This window comes from Triturus cristatus, chromosome 3_2 (genome assembly GCF_964204655.1).
Source record: "Triturus cristatus chromosome 3_2, aTriCri1.1, whole genome shotgun sequence".
In the NCBI taxonomy this organism is placed as follows: Eukaryota; Metazoa; Chordata; class Amphibia; order Caudata; family Salamandridae; genus Triturus; species Triturus cristatus.
This window is the reverse complement of record NC_140584.1, coordinates 1,220,821,341-1,220,844,490: the sequence shown is the minus strand read 5'-3', so window position 1 is coordinate 1,220,844,490 and position 23,150 is coordinate 1,220,821,341. Positions and strand designations below refer to the sequence as shown.

At 47.3% G+C, this 23,150-nt stretch overlaps 1 protein-coding gene across 1 annotated transcript in view; it reads right to left on the bottom strand.

Annotated features, from left to right (window-relative positions):
- Positions 1 to 12,416: 12,416 nt before the first annotated feature.
- The window catches only part of LOC146859505 (fish-egg lectin-like), a 256,323-nt gene continuing 245,589 nt past the window's right edge, over positions 12,417 to 23,150 (bottom strand). Inside the window, exon 4 of the mRNA XM_085650219.1 lies at positions 12,417 to 13,203. Coding sequence (XP_085506345.1) covers positions 13,059 to 13,203 — 145 coding nt within the window. The 3' untranslated portion in view covers positions 12,417 to 13,058. The remainder of the gene's footprint in view (positions 13,204 to 23,150) is intronic.

The window sequence follows — 23,150 nt, the reverse complement described above, 5'->3', positions numbered from 1 at the left end:
TAACTACGAAATCTGAGGACAAAAAATATGTATCATATGCCAAACTTATCCAAAAGAAAAGCTGACATCAGCTGCGGCTGGACAGAAGCAAGTTTGAGATGCTGCAGAAATACAGCAAGACAAAAGTCAAAAAAGATTTAAACTGATGGGTAAATTCGAACAAATATTTTTATCACTGTAACAACAAGATCTACAAGTCATATACAGTTGAAATAGTTCTGGAAAAATGTGTCAAAAAATTGCAGAAACCTGTGAACCACAGCAAGAATCCAAGTTGTAGGAAGCTGGCTCACTATATAGTGTATTAGAAGGATGAACACTGTGCAGAGAGTCCAGAGAACCCCTAGTAGTTCCACAGAGGAAAATGCAGATAATTTGACGGCTGTTTTTCTGGTAGAGTGGGCGAGCAGCTAGGATTATCAGAAGGTAGTGCTAAGCATTAAATGGGATGCACACTCAAGAATAAATCTGATATCAATTTCTAAAAATAAAAATGATTATAATGTGTTTTCAGAAAGCAAAAACCCAGTTCTAAGTTAAGTATTTGTTGAGTTACGATTTTTAAAGAGTTTGGAAAATATATAAAATTTGTGCACAATTATGCACCATATTAATCAATGGGAAGAAAATAGAAAGTTACATATCAAATCGGAGAATGCTTAAACGAAGTTCACCTTCTCGTTTTAGGTTGATAGCTGGACCAGGGCCAAGAGAAGTTTAGGATTGGGTAGGAGCAGAGTTCTGAGGGTCTTGGAAATTTGTGCACAAGGACAAAGGGGAGCCACATGAAAATAAACTACACAGGTGGACTTACAGGTAAGTCTAATGGCTTTCCTATAAGGGGAAAGGTCGCAAGGGACTGGGAACCACAGCAGCAGAGCTGGTAAGTCGATGCTGGGGATGGTGGGGCCAGGGGCACAGCAAACATGGAAGCTGGGCATTGTGCGTCTTCAGGGTCCTCGCGGTCAGGAGCAGGAAACTTGGAGAGGTGATCTCGAGGCAGCCGGGCAAGTCAGGTAGAGGGTCTTGGGTGTCTCAACGTCTCTCAACTGCTGCTTGCAACTTGTGCTTTTGGAGTACGGAATGGACTTTTCTGCTTTGTTTCTACTGTTGGTGGTTCAATTACCCAGGTATTGGTATGCCGCTGTTCCGGTAAATCCTGGTGCTTCCAAACTTGGTAGAGAGGCAGATCTGATTCTCCTGGGCTGGTATACACCTTCTTGCTTTGGTGCTGTATTGAGTTCCTTGGGGAGCAGAATGACAAACAAATGGAACTTCGCTGGATAGGTGCCTGCAGTGGGCAGGGGAGTTATACCTTCATTGCAAGGGAGTTTCTCAGTGATTTCTCAAAGACTGGAGGGGATCTGGGGCTAAAGGCCTGCATTAGGGGTGACTTACCTATTTCTTGGTGGAGAGGCAGATCTGACCCTCTGTGGCTGTTGTACCTCTTTTTGCTTTGGTGCTGTATCGAGGTCATCAGAGAGCAGCAAGCTGACAAACAGGACTTCACGGGTTCGATGCCTGCGGTGTGCAGAGGAGTGATACCTTCACTCCAAGGGAGCTTCTCTGTGATTTCTCGAAGGTTAGAGGCGCTCCAGAGTTCTTGAAGTCCTTGCATGTTTCAGAATGACACACTTTCAGGGAGAGGTGTGGTGCAGCAGCCAGAGTGTCTCACTCCGGAGCACAGGGCTCACAGTTCGATCCCTGGCGGCAGCTCAGCTTAGCACCATGTGACTTCGGGCAATAGCTGACTTAATCTACCCAACGGCCCCCAGCACCTTGAAACCCTTAAGGGTGATGATCGTAGTTTACAAATATGAATTAAAATGTATTATTATATGTTATGCAGTGCATGGGCTAGAATGGCTCACAGGGTTGGGTGCCATGTTGAATCTTCAGATTTTCCTGCACCTAGACATGCAGCCTGCAATGGCATAGGGCATAGCCTTGGTGAGGGGGCCCTGAGGTGGCATAATCAGTGATGCAGCCCCAGAGGATCCTCTTTCATACCCATGACCTAGGTACAAGGGGTACCACTTACTCAGGACTTACAGGGGGAGATGAAGTTGTGCCAATCATGGGACTGTGTTTTGGTGAAGAGATCTGGCACTGAGGACATGGTTAGCAGGCACCCAGTGCACTTACTGTTCTAAATTACAACATGTATCAGGCAAAACGTGGGGGCAAACCATGGAAAAAAGCAGTTTCCTACACAAGTCTTCTTAGAAAGTGATGATAGCCAAACACAATGCCCATCAACTTAAAAGATTGATGCCTACCCCTCGCCAACCTCCAAAGGACATTCAATTTGTAATTTGTGGTTTATCCAGAACAAGGGCCAAGAGGTTTGACAAAAGAACAAAGTATTGAGTATGTGAGTCTCAAAGGTCAAACAAAATTGTTTTATCTGCAAGCTAATTTCTTCCAAGATGAAGTTTTCAGCTGGGTAGCTGATACAAACAGTGAGGTGAACTTATTTGCAGCAGATTTGTATGCCCACCCAAATTGCATGCGTGCATACATTCGAAAATGTAAATGTACAATGAGCTCCCAGCAGCAGCAAAACCACCAGCCTTCAATTAAGTTGCCACTATTTAAAAAAACAAATAAAGATTTAAAGCCACCCAGTAAGATCAGAGAAGTAATGGAAATAATGATCAACATTGATGAAACTGTATCGCTCCTCCCCTTCGCAGCTAACGTTGCAGAGAAAACAGACAACAGGGAACTGGCACAATTCATTGAAGAGAACACCATCCTCGACCTGTCCCAATCCGGATTCCGGAGTAACCACAGCACCAAGACCACACTACTCGCCGCCACAGATGACATCCGCACCCTCCTGGACCAAGGCCACTCCACGGCCCTCATCCTACTCGAACTATCAGTGGCCTTCGACATCGTCTCCCACAGCACACTAGTCGCCAGACTACACGACGCCAGCCTACAAGGAACAGCCCTGGACTGGATCTAATGATTCCTCACTGGAAGAAGCCAAAGGATCAGAATGCCACCCTTCCTCTCTGACCCCACGGATATCACCTGCGGAGTCCCACAGGGGTCATCACTGAGCCCGACCCTCTTCAATATCTACATAACCCACCTCGCAGCCATCGTCTGACAACACGGCATCAACATCGTATCCTACGCCGGCGACACCCAGCTCATCCTCTCCCTCACCAAAGACCCCCCCACCGCCAAACTCAACTTCCAGAAAGGAAAGCAAGATGTTGCAGTCTGGATAACCAACAGCTGCCTGAAGCTCAACGCCGAGAAGACAGAAGTCCTCATTCTTGGAAGTTGAACCACTCCCTCAGCATGGGACAACACCCGGTGGCTGACCGCCCTCGGAAGCTCACCTACCCTCTCAGACCATTGCCAAAAACCTCAGCATCATACTCGACTCACCATGAACCAACAGATCAATGCCGTCACCTCCAGCTGCTTCAACACCCTCTGCATCCTCCGCATCCTCCTTCAAGACCTTCAAATGGATCTCCCCTTAATCAAGGAAACAGTTACCCACAAACCAGCACACTTGACTACGGAAACCCACTCTATGCCGACATCAACAAGTCCCTACTCCGCAATCTCCAGACAATACAAAACACCGCCGCCATACTCATCCTCGGCATCCCCCGGCACGAACACATCAGCCAACACCTACGAAGACTCCAGTGGCTCCCCGTGGAGAAAAGAGTCACCTTCAAAATCCTCACCCATGCCTACAAATGCCTACACAACATCGGACTCAAGTACCTCAATGACGGAATAAACTTCCACATACCCAAAAGAAACATCTGATCCTCCAACATTGCACTAGCCAAAACCCCACACATCCACAGAGCCAGAGCAGGCGGAAGTGCCTTCTCTCACATTGCAGCCAAGTCCTGGAACGAGCTACTGGCAGAATCAGACGCGCCCCCTCCCTGAACACCTTCAGGAAGACCCTCAAGACCTGGCTCTTCAGCTGAAACAGCTCTGAGGGCCCCCCCAGCGTCTGTAGACCCTCGCAGGTGTGGTGGCAACTTATAATCCCCCTTATTGATTGAATAATTGATCCATAATAATGAAATTAAGATTTTTATGGTGAGAATGTACAATGACAGAACTTGTTTTTGCTAGAATAACAAAAAGAATGAGACACGTATGGTGTTCTCAGCTGATTTGACTCCTAAAGTTATTGCTGTGAAAATAAAACCACAGGATGCAGTAAAATCAACCGGAACCATTTTAAGAAACATCCTTAAAGATTTAGGGCCTGATTCACAAAAGTAATCTAAGACAAAATCCTAACTTTACGACTTTCGGTATTCACAAAGGGCATTTAGGAGTAGCAATGTTAGGAATCCTAACTTTTACCAATGCACTCATCACCAGCAGACTCGACTACGGAAATGCACTCTTCGCCGGCATTAACAAGTCCCTACTCCCAAACACAAGACAATACAAGTTTTTTCCCTCACTTGCGTTTGTTGTGAAAATTTCCGTGAAAGCTAACATAAGGGGTCAGGGCGAAGCTTCTATGACCCCCTGTTTGAGAAATGGGGGTATTAGTGACAAAAAGTTTGTGTCCAAAATAGATTTTCCTAAATTTGGACTTCAAGGCGCCTCAATACCCTCTTCCACCAATCTGACTACCGCTCTTTTTCTTTCCTCTACACAGTCAGTACTGTGTGATTGTGTGGTTTTTTGCATTTTCTTCATAACTATCGCACTTGTCACATGTTCCTCTCACTGCTACACAATTTGTATCTTTCAACCAAAAAATGCAACTACCTCAAACAGATCAAAAGTTAATTAAAATGTCTATATAAATGTGACACATGATTGACTGGTCACATATCTATTTTTTGTTGCAGTTATATATAAATTGAACTAGACCTGAAGGTATCAGAGGGCTGTACATGTGCACCAGGTTCATTACAGATGGACACATTCAATATTTGTTTTTACGCAGGGTGAGATTAACTGATTTGCCCAGAATCACAAGATGTTTGAGCGCCCCTGCCGGGACTGGAACCCATTTTTAAAGTCGGCTGCTCTGGCCATTATGCTAATAAGGTGAAATCTTTGCCCAGAAAGTCAGAATATCCCCATCTACAGGATCAAAACAATTCCTGCATTCTTAATGCGAATCCTACTTACAACAAAGATATTGATATGAAAACTGCATTTATTTAAAAAAGAAACCTGGAGGTACAGAAAAAGCACAACATTTGACGTTTTCTAAGGTTTGATGTCTTCGAGCCTGCCAGTGTGCCACTAATATTAAACATATGATAGGTGACCTCATGTCTCATAAAGCTACTTTTGAATAAAAATAATTGCTCCTAGGAGCCCACAGTTTAGACTGAGACCAAAAAATGTACATCAGTTTTAAAATGTGACCTATGTTAGACAGAATAGGAGGGGGACATGTCTTATTACATGAAGTGTGCACACATGAGTTAGTATTCTGCTGAGTGAGCCCTTGTGGGTGTTGCACAAAGTATTGTATCCTGGGAGGGAGAAGGGACACTGCTGCTGTATTGAAACTTTCCTGAAATACAGTTCAGTTGATGCTGCTCGGGGTCTGATTAAAACCAAAAATCAATCCGGGCAAAAATGGTCAAACCAGATTCACCCTCCAGGGGGCAGTAACTATAATGGGGCCCCAGGGACATGGTATGTCATGGCAGCCCATCCTGATCCTAAAGCAGCCCTGGGCATGGAACAAACCGGGGAAATGCCAGCGTGGCACAATGGCCAGTCCAGCCCTGACAATGCGTACAATTCTAGCGTCCCTTTTGGTTGGCACTTCTTTGTGCCCGCGGATTAATGCCCTGTGAGTTTATTCCTTAATAGAACTTAATGGGACTCAGACACTTACCTTTTTGGGGCCGATATCAACACTGCTGGGGCCCTGACGCTGTCTGTTCTCCCCCGCCGCCGTTGCTCGTTGCTTCGCACGGCCGCCATGGGGGGTGACTACAGCTCCCAGCCTGCATAGCGACATCCTGCACCACCCACTTCCCACCTGAGCGCGCCCGGAGGCGCATAAACACCAGCTGCTTCCTCGGTGGAGCGGGGGACTCAGCCACTTACCTTTTTGGGGCCGATATCAACACTGCTGGGGCCCTGACGCTGTCTGTTCTCCCCCCGCCGCCGTTGCTTCGCACGGCCGCCGTGGGGGGAGACTACAGCTCCCAGCCTACATAGCGACATCCTGCACCGCCCACTTCCCGCCTGAGCGTGCCCGGAGGCGCATAAACACCAGCTGCTCCCTCGGTGGAGCGGGGGACTCAGCCACTTACCTTTTTGGGGCCGATATCAACACTGCTGGGGCCCTGACGCTGTCTGTTCTCCCCCGCCGTCGTTGCTCGTTGCTTCGCACGGCCACCGTGGGGGGAGACTACAGCTCCCAGCCTGCATAGCGACATCCTGCACTGCCCACTTCCTGCCTGAGCGCGCCCTGGAGGCGCATAAACACCAGCTGCTTCCTCCGCGTCGCGGACGCGCGCGGGCGGCGCCGGGCGAAGCCTGGGCAAAGGGCGGGCCGTCTGTGGCCGTCAGGGGCAAGAAGAGGCCGGGCCGAGCTACCCCCCTAACACGCGGTCACTGACATGTATTAACTGCTCAGGAGCTGAGGTACTGTGTCCCGGCGAAGGACAATACATGTATTCCCCTGGGGGCTTGTGACATTGTTATCTACCCACTACTCAGCCTTCGCCACATATTGTGTGTTGCCATTTATCTGGTGTCCATCTATCTGGGTGTTGGGCTCCCATTATGGGTAAAAAGAAAGCTGCAGAGGGAGGTCTGATGGGCAGTAGCAAAAAGGGTAAAAAAGCGAAGAAAACCACTCATGTTGCCATGGATTGTGTTTTGACTAGAATTGAGGAGATTGTCAATGAATGTGAGGATTCATTGGGCGGTGGGCAGGCGGGGAGTAAGATAATTAATACCGCACCAAATCATAAGAATACAATTCCATCTATGTTTTCTAGCCAGCGTTTGAACAAACAATAATGTATTCTCTCCGCACCTACCAAAACAATCCTTGATCCTCAAGTTACTCCTGCACAGGCTACGGACACTATGAATGATATAGAAGCTGGCCCAGCCATCCTCGATTGTGCCCTTCAATCTATCCCATGTTCTAAGAGGTTCGCCCCCCTCGACTCTGATCCATCCTATCCCACAAATTCTGCTGAAGAGCCTACTGTGGAGCTTGTGAGCCCTATTGGGACTGATGTTGATACTCTGGTGGTGCTTCTAGATAGAATCAAGAGATTAGAGGAGTTGGTGGTGGACCTTAATAAGAGGGTGGAGAGCCTCGTTGCAAGTCAAGCACCCCCCCACCCCCGATACTCCCTGCTTTCTCATCACTTTCTGGGGTTGCCCCTCCTATGAAGAAGTCTGTTCCATTCAAGCTAATCCCCGCAAAAACCAATGTCGAACCTCTATATAAATGGTCCTGCTAAGTCATATGCAGACATTGCAAGACCCCCCGAGCCAGCAGAGACCCCAATTACAAATTCTCCTAACAGGCGCCCCTCTAGTTCTCTCCTGCCTCTTAGACGGAGTAATAACAATCTACCACCTCATACGCCAGTTAACTCGCCCATGTCTCATCTTGTCCAGGCTAAGTCCTCTGTTTTCATGACCTATGTACCAAAATTACCATCACGATGCGGTTCTGAAAACAGTGATTCATTACATAATAAAGCTATCCACTGGCTGAGACATGTTAGAGGATGTAGATCGATTATTAGAGAGGACATAACATGGGTAAGAAGGTTATCACGGGCAGATGCTACTACTGATTGTGTAGAGATTGCACTTGGAGATCCCGCTCTAGCAGAAAACTTATTACTACTTGAGTTTAGGTCATCACCCCCGCTAACTCTTCAATTCAGATTCGCAGGTTTCCTGCTTGGACCTACTTGAGGGAGGGAGAGGACTCTGGTCTACGATAGGTGGACTGACTATTTAATTCTCGAATAAGGTCCCCCTCACATCTGCATGTATTTCATGCTAAGGAAGGGCCAGCTCTGAACATCACCTCTCCTCCCAACATGTCTTCAAAGGGTCTGGGCGAAATTGATGAGACCATGGTACCTGATGAAGGATGTCAAAATAGCAGGGTGGTGGATGTGGGGACTTCTTCAATACTCACTCCCCCGGGAGTCATCAAGTTTTTATCGTGGAACATTGCGGGGTTAAATAGGAATCTTATAGATCCTGCCTGTAGTGATTTCATCGATGAATTCGATGTCATCCTCTTCCAGGAAACTTGCATAGATCAGGGTTCACTACCTTTTCCATCCCCGCAATTAGGTCCATACGAGGACGACCCTCGGGGGGTCTCTTAATCTGGGTTAATATCAGCTTGAACTGGGCAGTTAAGGGCCATATAAGCACATCTTCTGACCTCCTGCACATATCCATCAATGGGGATGACCATCAATCTCCCCTTGAAATATTTAATATCTATGCCAGAAGGGCCCCCGGTGCACAAGTAAGCTCTACTGTATCAGCTCTTGAGTCTGAACTCACAGCCATTACCACTCAGGCGGATGTCATCGTTGCCGGGGATCTCAATTGTACTTTTGAGCCCCTGAGCAGCGATGACATCCTGGTCATTGGAGATGTTGATTCTAAGCAAGGTATACCCCAACTCACTCTCCCGCCTATAAAGAATTGGACGAAGAGAGCTGTGCAACTCAACGCTTTAAACCTGGAGTTTAATCTGAGGGCGACAAATGCGCGAACTCGTTCAGATGGTTTGGGAGCCCCTACCTTCACAAGAACTGGTGCCCCCTCGTGCATTGACTACATCTTGTTGGGCACCGAGTTGTGGCCGGATCTTATCGACATGGAAGTTATCCCTCGGTGTGAGAGCGACCACAACCCGCTGTCCATGCAACTCAGGCGCAGGCCGGTCACTACTTCTATTGAGCCCTCAAATAAGCAGAGGCCTGGGGCAAGGGAGGTTGTCCCGACTAACTGTAATAGGTGCCTCAAGTGGTCTAGGGTAGTCAAGCGAGAGATGGACCTGAGCAAAATCAAAAGGATAGTGTCAGAAGGTACAGTAGCACTGGACACGCCCATGGGTTGCTTGACACAGGCCCTTTCTTCTGAAGACTTTTTAGAAGCATATCAACAGACCGTGGCAAGGGTGGGGAACTTTTTCGAGTTGCACGAAAAGGGGGTCCATAAGCTACCCCCCCCAAAAGACAGAGAACCCTTGGTTTTCACCTGACTGCAGGGAAAAGAGACAGACTTTATCTCAAGCTATAAAATCCAAGGAACAGCCATCCATCGCCAATGCCCGGAAAATCTATTATAAAGCTATAAGGAAGGTGAAGCGACTGTGGGATGAAACCCACTGGCAGGATTTAAAGGCTGCAGCCTTATTGAAAGATTCAACCCCTTTCTGGAATCTTATCAACAACAGTGATAGGGGAGGGGCGGACCCAATCCCGAACCACATTACGGGGAGTCAATGGCACCTACATTTCTCTGATCTCTACTCACACAGGGAAAGTGTGGGTTTAGAAGAGCAGACCCCGGTGGCAGAGTATCCTGTATCCTTCGAGACAGGGGCCCAGTTTGGGCTAGCAGAGGTCCTCTCTGCGATCAATATGATCGCTCCGGGGAAGGCTGCTGGACCTGACGGTCTCCCTGGCGACCTTTTGCTCCATGAAAAAGATCTTTGGGCAAAGTTCATTCTCCAGACTCTAAATAAACTAGCATCTGGATACCCAGTCCCGGATTCATGGAAAGGGGCGGAGGTTGTGGCCATCTATAAGAAAGGGGACAGGGAGGACCCTGCCAACTACAGACCGATTAGTTTAATCGACGTGATACAAAAAGTTGTTGGCAGAGTCCTCCTGACCAGGATCAAGGCTTGGGTAGATGAGGAGGGTATTTTGAGTCATTTTCAAGCAGGATTTAGGGAGGGAGTAGGAACTATTGACCAGGTCTTCAGATTCTGTACAATACACTGGAAATCTGTTATTATTGAAAAAGGCAGCCTTTATTTGGCGTTTATTGATTTAAAAACGGCCATTGACCTGGTCCCACAATCAAAACTGTGGCAGGTGCTGTGTGATCTGGGCATCCCTCCTCTAATCCTGGACCTCCTCAAACACCTTCATGAAGGCAATTTTGCTAAAGTTAGGTGGGGACATCAGGGACAGCTCACAGAAAGGATAGCCGTTGAGAAAGGAGTCCGCCAGGGTTGTGTGTTAGCCCCGACCCTGTTCTCTCTCTTCATAAATGGGGTGGCAGACCATTTGAGAGACGACATGGCCGATGCCCCAACCCTGTGCGGGGAAAAAACACCCACCCTGCTCTTTGCTGATGACACTCTGTTGATTTCAAAAAGCCCTATGGGCTTACAAAGACTGTTGTCCCGTTTCTCCCAGTTTTGTGACATTAGGGGCTTGAAAATAAATACAACAAAAACCAAGTTGATGACGCTGTCACCCTCAAAAAGCTTTAGGAATAATATCAAGCTAAACAACACTACACTAGAGCTAGTGGAGGCTTTTGATTACCTAGGAGTGAGGGTCAATAATAAGCTTAAATGGGCTCCCCACTTGTCCAAAATGCTCCTTGTCCACAAAAGAGCCACAGGGGCAATAGCAAAACATCAGAGGCTCTCTTATAGCAGGCCAATAGCTGCGGCAGTCAAGGTCTACGAGGGGAAGGCCATGTCAACGGCCCTCTACGGGGCGGAATTGTGGGGATTCGAAAATCTAACAGAGCTGATTAAATCCGAGAATAAGTTCTTAAGGGACATAGTCTCGCTTCCTCTGTCTACCCCGCTAGTTCCGCTCCGCAGTGATCTGGGTAGACACAACATCAGCTATGTGGCTAGGCTGCGCCCGATATTATATTGGACAAGGCTTAGAAGGTCCCCTGAACTCCATCACTATGCTTCTGCCCTGGACGAGCTGTTAAAACTTGGAGCAGAGTACAAGATTCCTTGGGTACGGAATCTGAAAAAACAGCTGCAGATGATAGGCCTGAAAGAGGCTTGGGAGAGTCAGTTACCCCCACCAAAATCAACGATAAAAAAGATCTATTGGGAGTGGGTCACGACCGATACTCTAAGAAATCAGAGGGGTGTCCTAACTGGGAATTTTTTAGATGTGAAACCCGCTCCCAGTATGGAACCCCTTATGGACCTGATTGAATCTCCTGGAGATAGGTCACTATACCTAAAAAGGAGATATGGCACCCTCCCACTTCATGAGTTTCAATCTGGTTGGAGTAAGGTAACTGAGACGCCCAAAGGCTGCCCAGGCTGTGCTTCGCCCACAGAGTCCATTGGACATTTTATGTTTGCTTGTCAGGCGTACAGGCAGCCAAGATCAAGATGGCTGAAACCAGTCTGCAATAATCTGGGCACTAGGTCGTCCAGGATGGCGCTGTGTATCCTGACCTATGAAACATCAGTCCCCAGTGTCATCTGTGGGACTGCCAAATACCTGGGTTGGGCCTGGAAGATAAGACGTAAGCTCCTTAATGCGCATCAACCACAAGTGTAATCATCCACCTCCCCGACCCTGTACGAACCCTATTGCTTATCCAGACCATGCAATGGGGAGTGGGAAAATGTTGTAAATTTATATATACATATATATATTTTTTTTCTTTTATTTTTTTACTGTTTTATCTGTACAAAGAATGAAGCCATTGTTGTAGTGGGTTTTAAATTGTTTTTATATACTGTACTACACTTTTATGACATCTTTTTATATCGAATAAAGTTACTACAACAACAACAACAAAAAGAATCAATTCTCGGCCTCCCCAAAAGAAGTAACATGGCTCCAAATCGTTTTTTGGTTGCAGCTTTGCAGAAAAGCAGTAGCCTCCTTCTAATGGCTCAACATCTCAAGGGGGCCCTCTTGCAAACTGCATGGAGGCGGGCCCTCCTTGCCCTGGACACTATCAGGAGCTATCCAGTCACCTGTGCACAGTACCATATGGGGCCGCCTAGTGTTCAGGGGACCCCGCACCGCAGGGGCTGCGGGGGCTTTTGTTATGCCACTGCCTCCTTCCTACATCACTAAAGTTATCAAGTGTGCATCATAGTTGAGAGCTATGTTTCCTCCAGCAAGGATTACATTGAAAAGATTTTAAGATGCGCAACTGCTCTTTCCATAGGTCACCAGGACCGGCTTGACCATTTCTTGACGAAGGTTTGAGTATTCACAATCTCCTCGTGTAGGTCTGTATAAAGGGCTCACAACATTCCCCCCACCTTCAATGGATGCTCTGGTCATGTGGAGAGCCGCTGGAGAGCTTGCAAACAACTTCTACCCAAGTGCACAGTGGAAGTCAGACCAAAGAGCAACCATCTAACGTGAAAGATCTTGAGACACACAGATTCATTAGTAAGGAGTCCGTCTGCAATAAACTTTAATGCTGACTTTTATTTTTGAAATGTTTGACATCAGATGGTGTGAGTGGGATTGTAGAAAGGCAATTCATTGGGTCAGGAACATGGAGGGAGAGAAGAAACAGCGTAAAGATGTGACAGAAGAAGGAGGCAATGGAGGCTGGAGGAGAGAGAGAGAGGCATCAGGGACAGAGGATCCATGAGAGAGTCACATGGACTGGAGCAAGAGAGAGGAGGACATGTCAAGGGCAGTGTGAACCTTGTTGATGGCGGATGGAGACGCTGGGACCTCTTCACGCTCTTTGGATTGAGAGAGCGCATGTGTGACCCTTGTTGATGGCGGATGGAGACGCTGAGACCTCTTCACACTCTTTGGATTTAGAGAGCACATGTGTGACCCTTGTTGATGGCGGATGGAGACGCTGGGACCTCTTCACGCTCTTTGGATTTAGAGAGCGCATGTGTGACCCTTGTTGATGGTGGATGGAGACGCTGGGACCTCTTCACGCTCTTTGGATTTAGAGAGCGCATGTGTGACCCTTGTTGATGGTGGATGGAGACGCTGGGACCTCTTCACGCTCTTTGGATTTAGAGAGCGCATGTGTGACCCTTGTTGATGGTGGATGGAGACGCTGGGACCTCTTCACGCTCTTTGGATTTAGAGAGCGCATGTGTAGACCTTCTGATCCCTGAGGATCAGCCAGAGTCGGTCCATATCTTCTGTTACGTGTCGGAAAGAGAATCCTTTATACTCCAGCTGCTCCCAGTCAGTTCCAACAGGGTTATCATTGGTTATTCCAGCCCTAAGAACAGGTCAAAAGATGCTTATTGTAGAGATCTGTTAGCACAGAATCAACATTTACAGTAGATGCACCATGAGGACACCTGAAGCCCTCATCCACCCCCCAAGAGGCTTCTCCACCCTGGCTATAGACATTTGACATGCCACATACCGGCAGAAGGATACTGTGTAATAAAGCCCCAGACTCAGCAAGGAGTGATCAACACACACTGTACTCAATGTTCTATGGAAATAGTTTAAAGCAGTATTACCCACCAAATTAAAAAATTTAAGAAAATGAAAGTGATGCTGAGTGGGAGTTCTGGTGCCCGCGGTGGATGTGTAACCAATCATTACCATCCATTGGGTTGTGGCATGCTTTGCTATCTGAGGTCATGGTAGAAATGTTTAAGAGATCTGTGGGATAAGATATCACTGCAACATGTATCCTTTCAGTATGGGAATCCTTGTATAGACACCAAACCAATCAATCAATCAGGGAATTGTAAGCGCGCTACTCAGCCATGAGGGTCCACTTCATCAGCAAAACATCCAAGTGACAGAGTGGGTACACATGGACACATGGCAGGTACAAGGGAAGGCTGACAGACTTATCCAATGTGCACTCCATTCTTTTAGGGTAAAAGGCAAGATTTTTCTATATAACACTTAAAACATTTGTGAAATTATTAGCGAAAACCCCTGGTGAAATAATGCCAAGAAATTCTGTTGTATCCATTTTTTTGATCGGGACATGAAATGGAGATGTAAAATTTGGTTCAGGTGGTTAGGGCTGCCCTTGTGGTAGTTAATTAATGAAATGGAGATGGGCAGATAAAAGTCTTCTTACTCGATGAAGCTCGGCTCACAGACCCTTGGTCACAGGATTCACTAGCGGCTACTCCTGAGGGATATTACATGATCGATTGTAATAGAACATCTCTAAAAGGAGGTGGTGTTGAAGCCATCGTAAGTGAAGACCTCCAAGCCTTGGTGCTCCACCTGGAGCCCGTCAGATACAGATCTGCTTCTGTTCAGAATAGAGCTGAGAAGAGCTCTCGTGCTTTTCTTTTCATATATTGTCATCCAATTGAAATGGCAGATTTGCCTAAGGGTTTCCATGAACATGTCTAGTCTCTCTTGGTTAGCCACACTCACCTGAACTTAATTGAGGATTTTAATTACTAGGCAGAAATCTTAAGGTGGGAGTCGAGGATGATGAATTTCTGGAGCTGCCATTGTCCCTAAATCTCACTGAACTGATCCATACTCCTGGTCGTGACTCAGGATATATTTTGGATATAGTATGGAAGTGTAATATTAAAGGGACAGGGCTCTTTTTCTTCTACATGGTCTGATCATTCCTTAACTAGGCTACAACTTGCAGCTACATATTGGCCTAATGACTCACTTGTCCAACCAGTGCCTCTGACTAAGGAATGAGATAGGAACCGGCGTAATCCGGCCCCTGGGTTTAATTTTGAACTTACACTCACAAGAAACAATCTACTCCACTTAGAAAGACAGTGGCACAGACAGTAAAACCCCACGGCTTTGAGCTGCATATTTATATTGAGACAGATTAGGATATCAGCACCTTTCTTAATGCTTGAGGTGCTCAATAGCAGCCTTCATTATCTGAAAGCTCCATTATACCAATTCCCTGCACCCGCGTCTCCCCGCTTCAGTGGTACCTAGGCTACAGGTTTTCAAGAACGCAGCTGTACGCCTTGCACAGAACACCCCAAAACAGTCCATGCCACCCAGTTACTTAAACATGACTATTAGCTACCTGTTGGATTTAGGGTTCAATTTAAGACACTCTGGAGCTTATTAGCAAGGGCGTCTTCGCCACTTTAGCGTCACTTTTTGCAGCTAAAGCGGCAATATTTTAATCACCCTATCAGCAAGCTGTCGCTAACAGCTGTTACCGACAGCTTTCTGGTGAAAGCGACCATTTTGGGGGCCGCTTTGCATGTCAGCGATATTCATCGCTAATGACATGCAAAGTAGGCGTTCCCGACCAAAAGACCACGGAAACAGTCGCTAACAGACCCAACGCCTATTAGCAATGAGGCCCTGGCCCCGGTTAGCGATGACAAAGTCGCGCTAACCAGGGTTATCGCTGGATCCTTTATCGCATTGGTGATATACGTTGGTAGTAACACGCTATCTCTGTGATAGGATCCAGCGATAGACGGCGATAAAAAAGTATGCGCTAAGCGTGATTTGCGATATTTATCGCACGCCCTTGCTAATATGGCCCTCTGTGTTGCTCTAAATAGCCTTAATCCATCATTTATTTCCAAGAGCTTTACAAGATACTCTCCATCTCACACTCTAGGGGCCTCTTCTACACTCCTCTTATCTATCCAAGAATTGTCACATCAATATTAGAAGGGAGGACCTTTTCGGTCTGCACACCATTTATTCGCTACCTTTCGGAAGATCCTTAGAAGCCTGGCTCTTCTCGTAAGCCATTGCATGTCAACCCAAGTGGGACTCACAAGGCATTCACGGTCTCACACAGTCTCACACTTTGGTGATTATCAGTACCTCTCTGGCACTCTGTGCTATTGCAAGATCAAATATCACAAACATACCATCACACAGCATCACGTGGAGTGTCACATACAGCGCCACAGGTGACTTCACAAAGGAGGTCCCCATTACCTGCACTGCAATAAATCTCAGTGACTCCAGTGTGGGAGGTGCACACTGGAATCTAGCAATATTGTGGCTACTGGTAATTCTAGGCTGTTAAATTGCTATGAGATTACAAGTGTTTCCATATCAAACCTCTATGGAATGTGGAATATCTGCAAGCACTGAACACGACAACCCTGACCCCTCAGGGATTGTGCAAACAGATCTAGAAATCGCTTTTGCTCAGTCACTTTTGCACTCGTGTTCTCGGGGAAATATACAGAATACACAATGGGACGTTTTGAATAGTTTTATTGAACCAGTGTTATTCTTGAATAAAATACACATGCTGCGATAATAACTAAACAGAAGCAGATGAAAGTGATTACGAGCACTAAAATAGTAAACTGCAGGTATAATTCCACCATGGTGGTAAAACAGTGTGTATATGGAGCCATATCAAGCAAGGTAGTAATTAAGCCTGGGCGGAGTTTGCAGAGTTCTGCTATGCAGAACTCCGCGAAGTGCAAAAAACTGTGCCGCGCTACAAGGAGCACTGCAAGCGGTGGAGTTTCTTTAGGTAAATGCTGTTCGCAGTGATTTTCAGTGCCAGGTGCATGTCCGCACTGTGCAGTCATTGCAAATTGCATCACACACAGCGCAAGCGGTCGCTGCTTCCTTTCTGCCACTCAAGTAGATTTTTACTCGAGCAGCAGCTTTTCAACTTGAATGGGCGGTTTCTCAACGCGAGCGGTCGCAAGCATATGTGACCACTTGCAATGAGAAATCTGACTGCCCACGTTGAGAAATCTCACCAGGAAGTTGATTTTCCACACTTGCCAACTTTATGTTAACGATCGCGAACAAGGAAAAATCTCACCGGGAGGTGGATTTTCCTCGCTCATGCAAAAAACTCCACCGCGCTACGCGGAGATCCGCAAGCGACGCAGTTTCTTAAGATAAATGCCATTCGCAGTGATTTTCAGTGCCAGGTGCTTGTCCGCACAGTGCAACCATCACGAACGGCATGCTTTCTGCCGCTCAAGTGGATTTTTACTCGAGCAGCAGCTTTCTCAATGCGAACAGGTTTCTCAACACGAGGGTCACGAGCATACGTGACCACTAGCACTGAGAAATCTGACTGCCCACGTTGAGAAATCTCCCCAGTAGGTTGATTTTACATGCTTGTGCTCATCAACTTGCTGTTAACGATCGCGAAGAAGGAAAAATCTGGCCGGGAGCTGGATTTTCCTCGCTCGCGCTTGCCACTTGACATTGGTGAATGTGGGAGAGGGAAACAACTCTGCTCTGCTACGTGGAGCGTAATTTTTTGGAACTCCGCGAGCATCATGTAACACGGAGTGTGGAAAATCACGCAAACTCTGCAAGCGGAGCGGAGTTCTCCGCCCAGACTTAGTGGTAACCCCTACTCTATTTGGAGGGGCTCTACTAGCGATGTGAAGGTATACACCATGTGGAGAGGCTAGACCAGTGATGTGAACTCAGCATCCTGTTGCAGGGCTGGACCAGTGATGTGAATGTATAGACAGAGCTGAGGGTCTGGGCCACTGATGTGAAGGTATACACCATATGGAGGGGGTGGACCGCCGAAGTGAAGGTATGCACCATGTGGATGGGCTGCAGTAGTGTTGTGAGTTATGAATTCTGTTGCAGTGCTAGAGCAATGATGTAAATGTATTGATAGTTCTGGAGGGGTGGACCAGTGATGTAAATGTATATATCATGTGGACGGGCTGGACCAGTGATGTAAAGGTATTATTATTTTTATTATTATTATTAATTTTTATAAGGCACACAGCTACCTAGAGGTTACCCGGTGCAATTGGACACACGCAAAGAGAGAGAGAAAACACAATTGGTTGAATAGCCACCTTTTTATGTCTTTGCGAAAGTTGTTATAGATGGTTTCGTGCCGGAGCGGCGTGGGGAGTAAATTCCATTGTGAAGGGGCCAGGTAAGAGAAAGACCGGCCAAGTATATGCGATTGTTTGATCCTGGGTACTAAAAATGTAACCTGAGTAGAGGATTGGAGAAGGCGTGTAGGGATGGACTAAGGCACTCAAATACTGTGGTGCTGTGCCCAATTTGATCTTATGCTTGTAGCATAGGGCCTTGAATTTGATGCGATTCCCCATTCTCAGCCAATGGAGGTCACGGAGAGAACCTGAAATGAAGGCCTTTCTAGGCCCCTGGCAAAGCAGTCTGGCCGCCGAATTCTGTACTACCTGCAGTTTTTGAACCACCTCCTTATTGGCTCCTAAATACAGGATGTTGCCATAGTCCAGCCTGGAAGTAATCAAGACCTGGATCGCTGTTTTTGTGTGTGACTAGGCAACATCCAGAGTATTTATTTTTGGCCATTTTAGGATGGTGAAGCAGATTGAGGCGACCTTGACTGCTTGCTGCCTCATAGATAGCTGGTCATCTATGACTACGCCTAGATGGCGAACTGATTGCGCCGGTTGTGGAAGATCACCCATTCGAGGAGGCCAATGTTGGGGGCCCCAGAGATCTTTGTTTTTCCCAAGGATTAGAACTTCAGTTTTTCCCCCGTTTAATTTTAACCCATTGGCATGCATTCAACTAGCTATCTTTTGCAGCCCTACCTGGAGAGATGACACCTTAGATGCCTCATTGGTGGACAGAGAGATTAGCTGGGCATCATCAGCATACGAGAAGATGAATTGCCCAGCCTCTTCAGCTATTGTGGCCAGGGGACTAACACAGATATTAAATAGTAATGGGTTGAGGATAGAACCCTGCGGTACTCCATAAGGAGAGGCATGGGCCTTTGAGCTTGCAGACGGGAAAAAGACCTGAAATGTTCGGCCAGTCAAGAAGCTCATAAGCCATTTGAATGCTGATCCGGCACAGCCCAAGGATTGTAAGACTTTTAGTGTCAAAAGCAGCACTTAAATCAAACAGTATGAGTGCCACAGTTTCACCCATGTCAAGACGTTGGCGCAGAGTTTCTGTAACTCCCAAGAGCGTGGTTTCTGTAGAGAACCCAGCTCTAAATCCAGATTGTGATGTATGTAAGATTTTTTGGGAGTCATCAAATTGCGTCAGTTGCTGGTTGGTGTGTTTTTTAAATAAAATTGAAAAATCTGGAAGTAAGGAAATTGGGTGGAAATTAGATAGTACCGCCGGATCAGCATTAGCTTTTTTCAAAAGGGGGAGAACCATGGCATGTTTCCATGCCGCTGGTACTGTTGCTTCATGCAATGATGCATTCAGCAACTCCATAATAAGTTTGAATAATGATGGTTCCAATTTTTGGAGAATGGAGATGGGAAGAGGATCTTTTGGTGAGCAAGATTTAAGGCTATTTAAGATACGGCTGAAGGAGGAGGTGTCTAGAGGCAACCAGATTTTTAGCCTATTAGTTGGCATGGTGATCTGGGTCACCGGTGGAGTAAAACAGTCTGATGTAGAGAGAGCGCTCTTCATTTGCTGCTCCATATTAGTTGTCATTGTATTCAGTTCTATGTAGATTTTCTCAACTTTGCCAATAAAGAACTTTGCCAGGTCCTCGCATTGAGCTTCATTGAGTACGGGTGGGTCATCGCATGCGGTGGCATGATGGCCGCTGACCGGCCGTAGGGAGTAGTCGCACTCTTCTCCCCCTCCCTAAGTCACATCGATGCTGTAGCATGCTGAGCGCTTCTGTCTGGCTAGGGCGCTTACTGGACTGATCATCGGGGTTTGAGAGTCAGGACAAGTTCCCGCAGCGACTCATCTTTTCCGTGGTAAAACTGCTGAAGGCCCGCTTTCACTGGAACCTAGGGAGCCTAGAGACCAGAATGGCGCCGAGAGAGCCCAAGGCCCCGAAGGAGCAGAAGGATCCTCAAGGAGCCGCAAAAAGAAACAGCGGCACCGACTCTGCTCCGGCCCCTAACCTGCGAGGCACAGCGCAGGCACAAAGGCTGGTCACCAAGAATGTAGAGGCTTCTGAGGACACAGGCAGTGATCGCACTGTTGGGGAAAAAGAGACTACAGCCGCCCACCGGAAAGGCACTAAGAATCGGCAAAACGGAGGTGCTGGAACCAAAGAGAATATGCTCCGACAGCCTACCTTGTACGAGTCTTTCCCCATGGTAACAGCGGATGTTCCAGGGAACCTCGAGGCGGGCGATGATGGATGCACTGTATCCCTGGACGAGATGCAGATCCAATGTACTCCTGGGCCGGCAGAAAGACAAAGTAAGCCGAGCGGTGAGCATACGGATGACAGGCTGGATGAGTTGGAGGAGCAAGCACGAGTGATGGCTGATAGTTGCGCGGACACCCAGCACGAGATGACTGCTCTCCCTGAGACTGAGATTGAGGTGGGATCACAGGCATCTGAAGCGGCATCCAAAGCGGTGCCGGCGGCCCAGGTACGAGCAGCAGCTGATGGTGGCTCGGGCATACAGCACGGAGGGGCTGTTCCTCTCGACACTGATGTTGGATCTGGATTAGTTACTCCGGGCACAAGTATAGATAAAAATGCTATCTCTAACACTGTTGCTGAGTGCGAGTTTCTTCCTGCGGGGTATCAATTAATCCCACCTTCGTGTGCAATTGCTGGACTGGCTGCTTCTAAACGGCTTCAGAAGGTGGGTCTCCCTGGCTCAGTCCCCGGCTCCCCTAACGATGATTGTTTCTTCTTCTTTAGTGACGATTTAGGGTCATTATTATCAAGTGGTGGAAGTTACACGGGGGACTCAGACTCGGAGTACTCCGCAGTAGAAGGTATCTCAGTGCAGAGGGCATCACCCAATCAGAGGGCAAAGCTACAGAAAGATAGATCCCGGTCTAAACCAAAGTCGGCAGGGAGCCCATCACAGGCAGAGGTTGTTAAAAAGCTCGACTGGGACTATTCCACCACATCTCAGTTGTATCAAGAAGAAGGGGGTGCGAATTCACAACAGCACTCTTTTAGCCCACCGCAGATCCCCACCATGGATTTGTTGTACACTACCCTGAAGCAAATGCAGGGGGAGGCCAGGACGGAAAGTCGGAGGGCCAAACAGACAACTAAAAAAATACAGGGGTCACTAAGGAAAATGAATAAACTGTATGCTGACATTGCAGGTAGAGTTACTCAGGTGGAGGAAAGGATGGGGAAACTCGAGGACGATGTCAGCAAATGGCAGGCATTTAAGGAAGCACAAGAGAAAGTTGCGGAGGAGAAAATCATCAAAGGTGGAACAGTATCAGACTGCTGGGAGTGGCGGAAGGGGCAGAGGGGCAGGATGCCCAGGCATTTGTCATTGCCTTGCTGAGGGGGGCTTTCCCGGAAATGTCAATATGGAATTGGGAGAGCGAGGTGCAGCGGGCAAATCGGTTCCCCCTGACTCAGAGGAAAGGGTATGTGGCATCCCAGTCTGACAGACCCAGAGCTATTCTTGCCTATGTGGGGAACTACCTTCTCAGAGAGGATGTTATGGCCAAGGCAAAACCCGAGGCCAGGTGCTCATTTGAGGGTACAACATTCTTTGCCCATCCAGACTTTTGTCACGCTACTGTGGAGAGGAGATGGCAGTTAAGACAGCTGATACCTGCCTTCCAGAACCTGGGCTGCGAGGCTTTCTTATTATCTCCATCTCGTCTTAAAGTGCTGGTGAATGGCCAAGTCAGGATGTTCTTCTCTGAAATCAAGGTCCAAGCATATTTGACAGAGCTAAAAGAAAAGAAGCACCAAAGGGGCACGAGGGCCGTATTGTGACAGCATACATATTCAAGGTGGCTGCCAAACTGATGTAGTATTAGATTCAGTATTGAAACTTTAGGGACAGCACAGCAACAGCACAAGTACATTAGGTTGGGTTATAAAGGGGGGGGGGCTCGCGACTCCCTATGGGCTCATAGCTGTCACACATAGGTGATGACTGACCTATTTGCCTGTAAGGGGGGTAGGAGGGCTCTGAGGGAGGGGGTGCGGAGGGGAGCGGGGATGGGTACGGTCACAGCACAGTTAGGCACTTGAGGGATTACAGGGATCACACATGTTGGATTACACAAAATAAAATGGTTGAGGAGATGGATACTGGAGGACTAGAAGACAATAATATAAGTCTGACCATTGTTTTGCTTGTTAATTGGCTAGGACAGGCACCAGATGTATTTTAATGTGTACACAAATAGTTACATTTAATGTATGTGGTCTGAACGATCCCCTTAAGAGGCAACGAGTATCAGCATTGTTGAGAGCAGTGCGTGCAGATTTTGTATGTCTGCACGAGACACATATTGAGGGGACCAAGGGTTTCTTACTAGAACAGCTGGTGTTTCATCTGCTTGCTCACTCAAAACAGGGGGCTAAAACTAGAGGGGTGGCTATATTGTCTAGATTTAAAGATGTGGTAGTCAGGAAAGGCTTGAGGACCAGTGGGGCAGATGGGCTTTAATAAAATGTATGATGAATGGGAACTGGGTTACTCTGGGGTCAATATATGGATCAACTGAGGATGACACGGAGGTATTTGCTTTTTTAGATTTAGAATTAGCTACATGGGCTCCACATGTAATTCTCTGTGGGGACTTTAATATCAACGGGGTAGGAGGTTTGGGTTTGGATCCTACCGAGAGATATCAGGGCCGGAAGAAGAGAGTGTGTCGCGCAATTCTAAGTCTAGCAAGGAAAAATGCATTAGTAGACGTTTGGACAAAGTTGAAGCCCAGTGACTCTGGGATTACTTACTACTCTGCCCCTCATAAGGTCTGTGTCAGATTGGGTTATTTTTTAGTCTCTAACCGTTTGTTGTCAAACTCCCAGACTGAAAAATTGCCTCGGATAATCTCCGACCACAATCCTCTATTTTTTTCCCTAGACACCACAAGGGAAGTTAGGCACGAGCGGATGTGGACCTTTGAGCGGGGATTATTAAAGGATGATAATTATGTCCGACATATGAAAGGTTGGATTAAAGGATATTGGGAAATTAATAGAGGTAGTACTTCCCCAGGAATCTCTTGGGACGCCTTCAAGGCAGGTATTCGGGGAGAGACATTAAGCTTCAGTTTGTTTAGACAAAGGCATGAGCGATTAAGAGTTACAGAACTGACCAAGGCTCTTGTAGATGCCGAGGAAGATCTGGCTTTGTTCTCAGCAGTAGGTGCACCCTTGGATCAGGCACTTCTTAAAGTCACCAGGGCAAAAGCTGAGGCAGAGGAGAACATATCCAGTAAGGTGGCTGCCACATACTTAGCAGGAAGAGAAAAGTGCTACGAATTTAGCGAACGGGTGGGCCACACTTTAGCAGTTCGTGCAAGACAAAAAGCAGCTTTAGGCTAAGTTAAAGGGATTACTGATGCCTC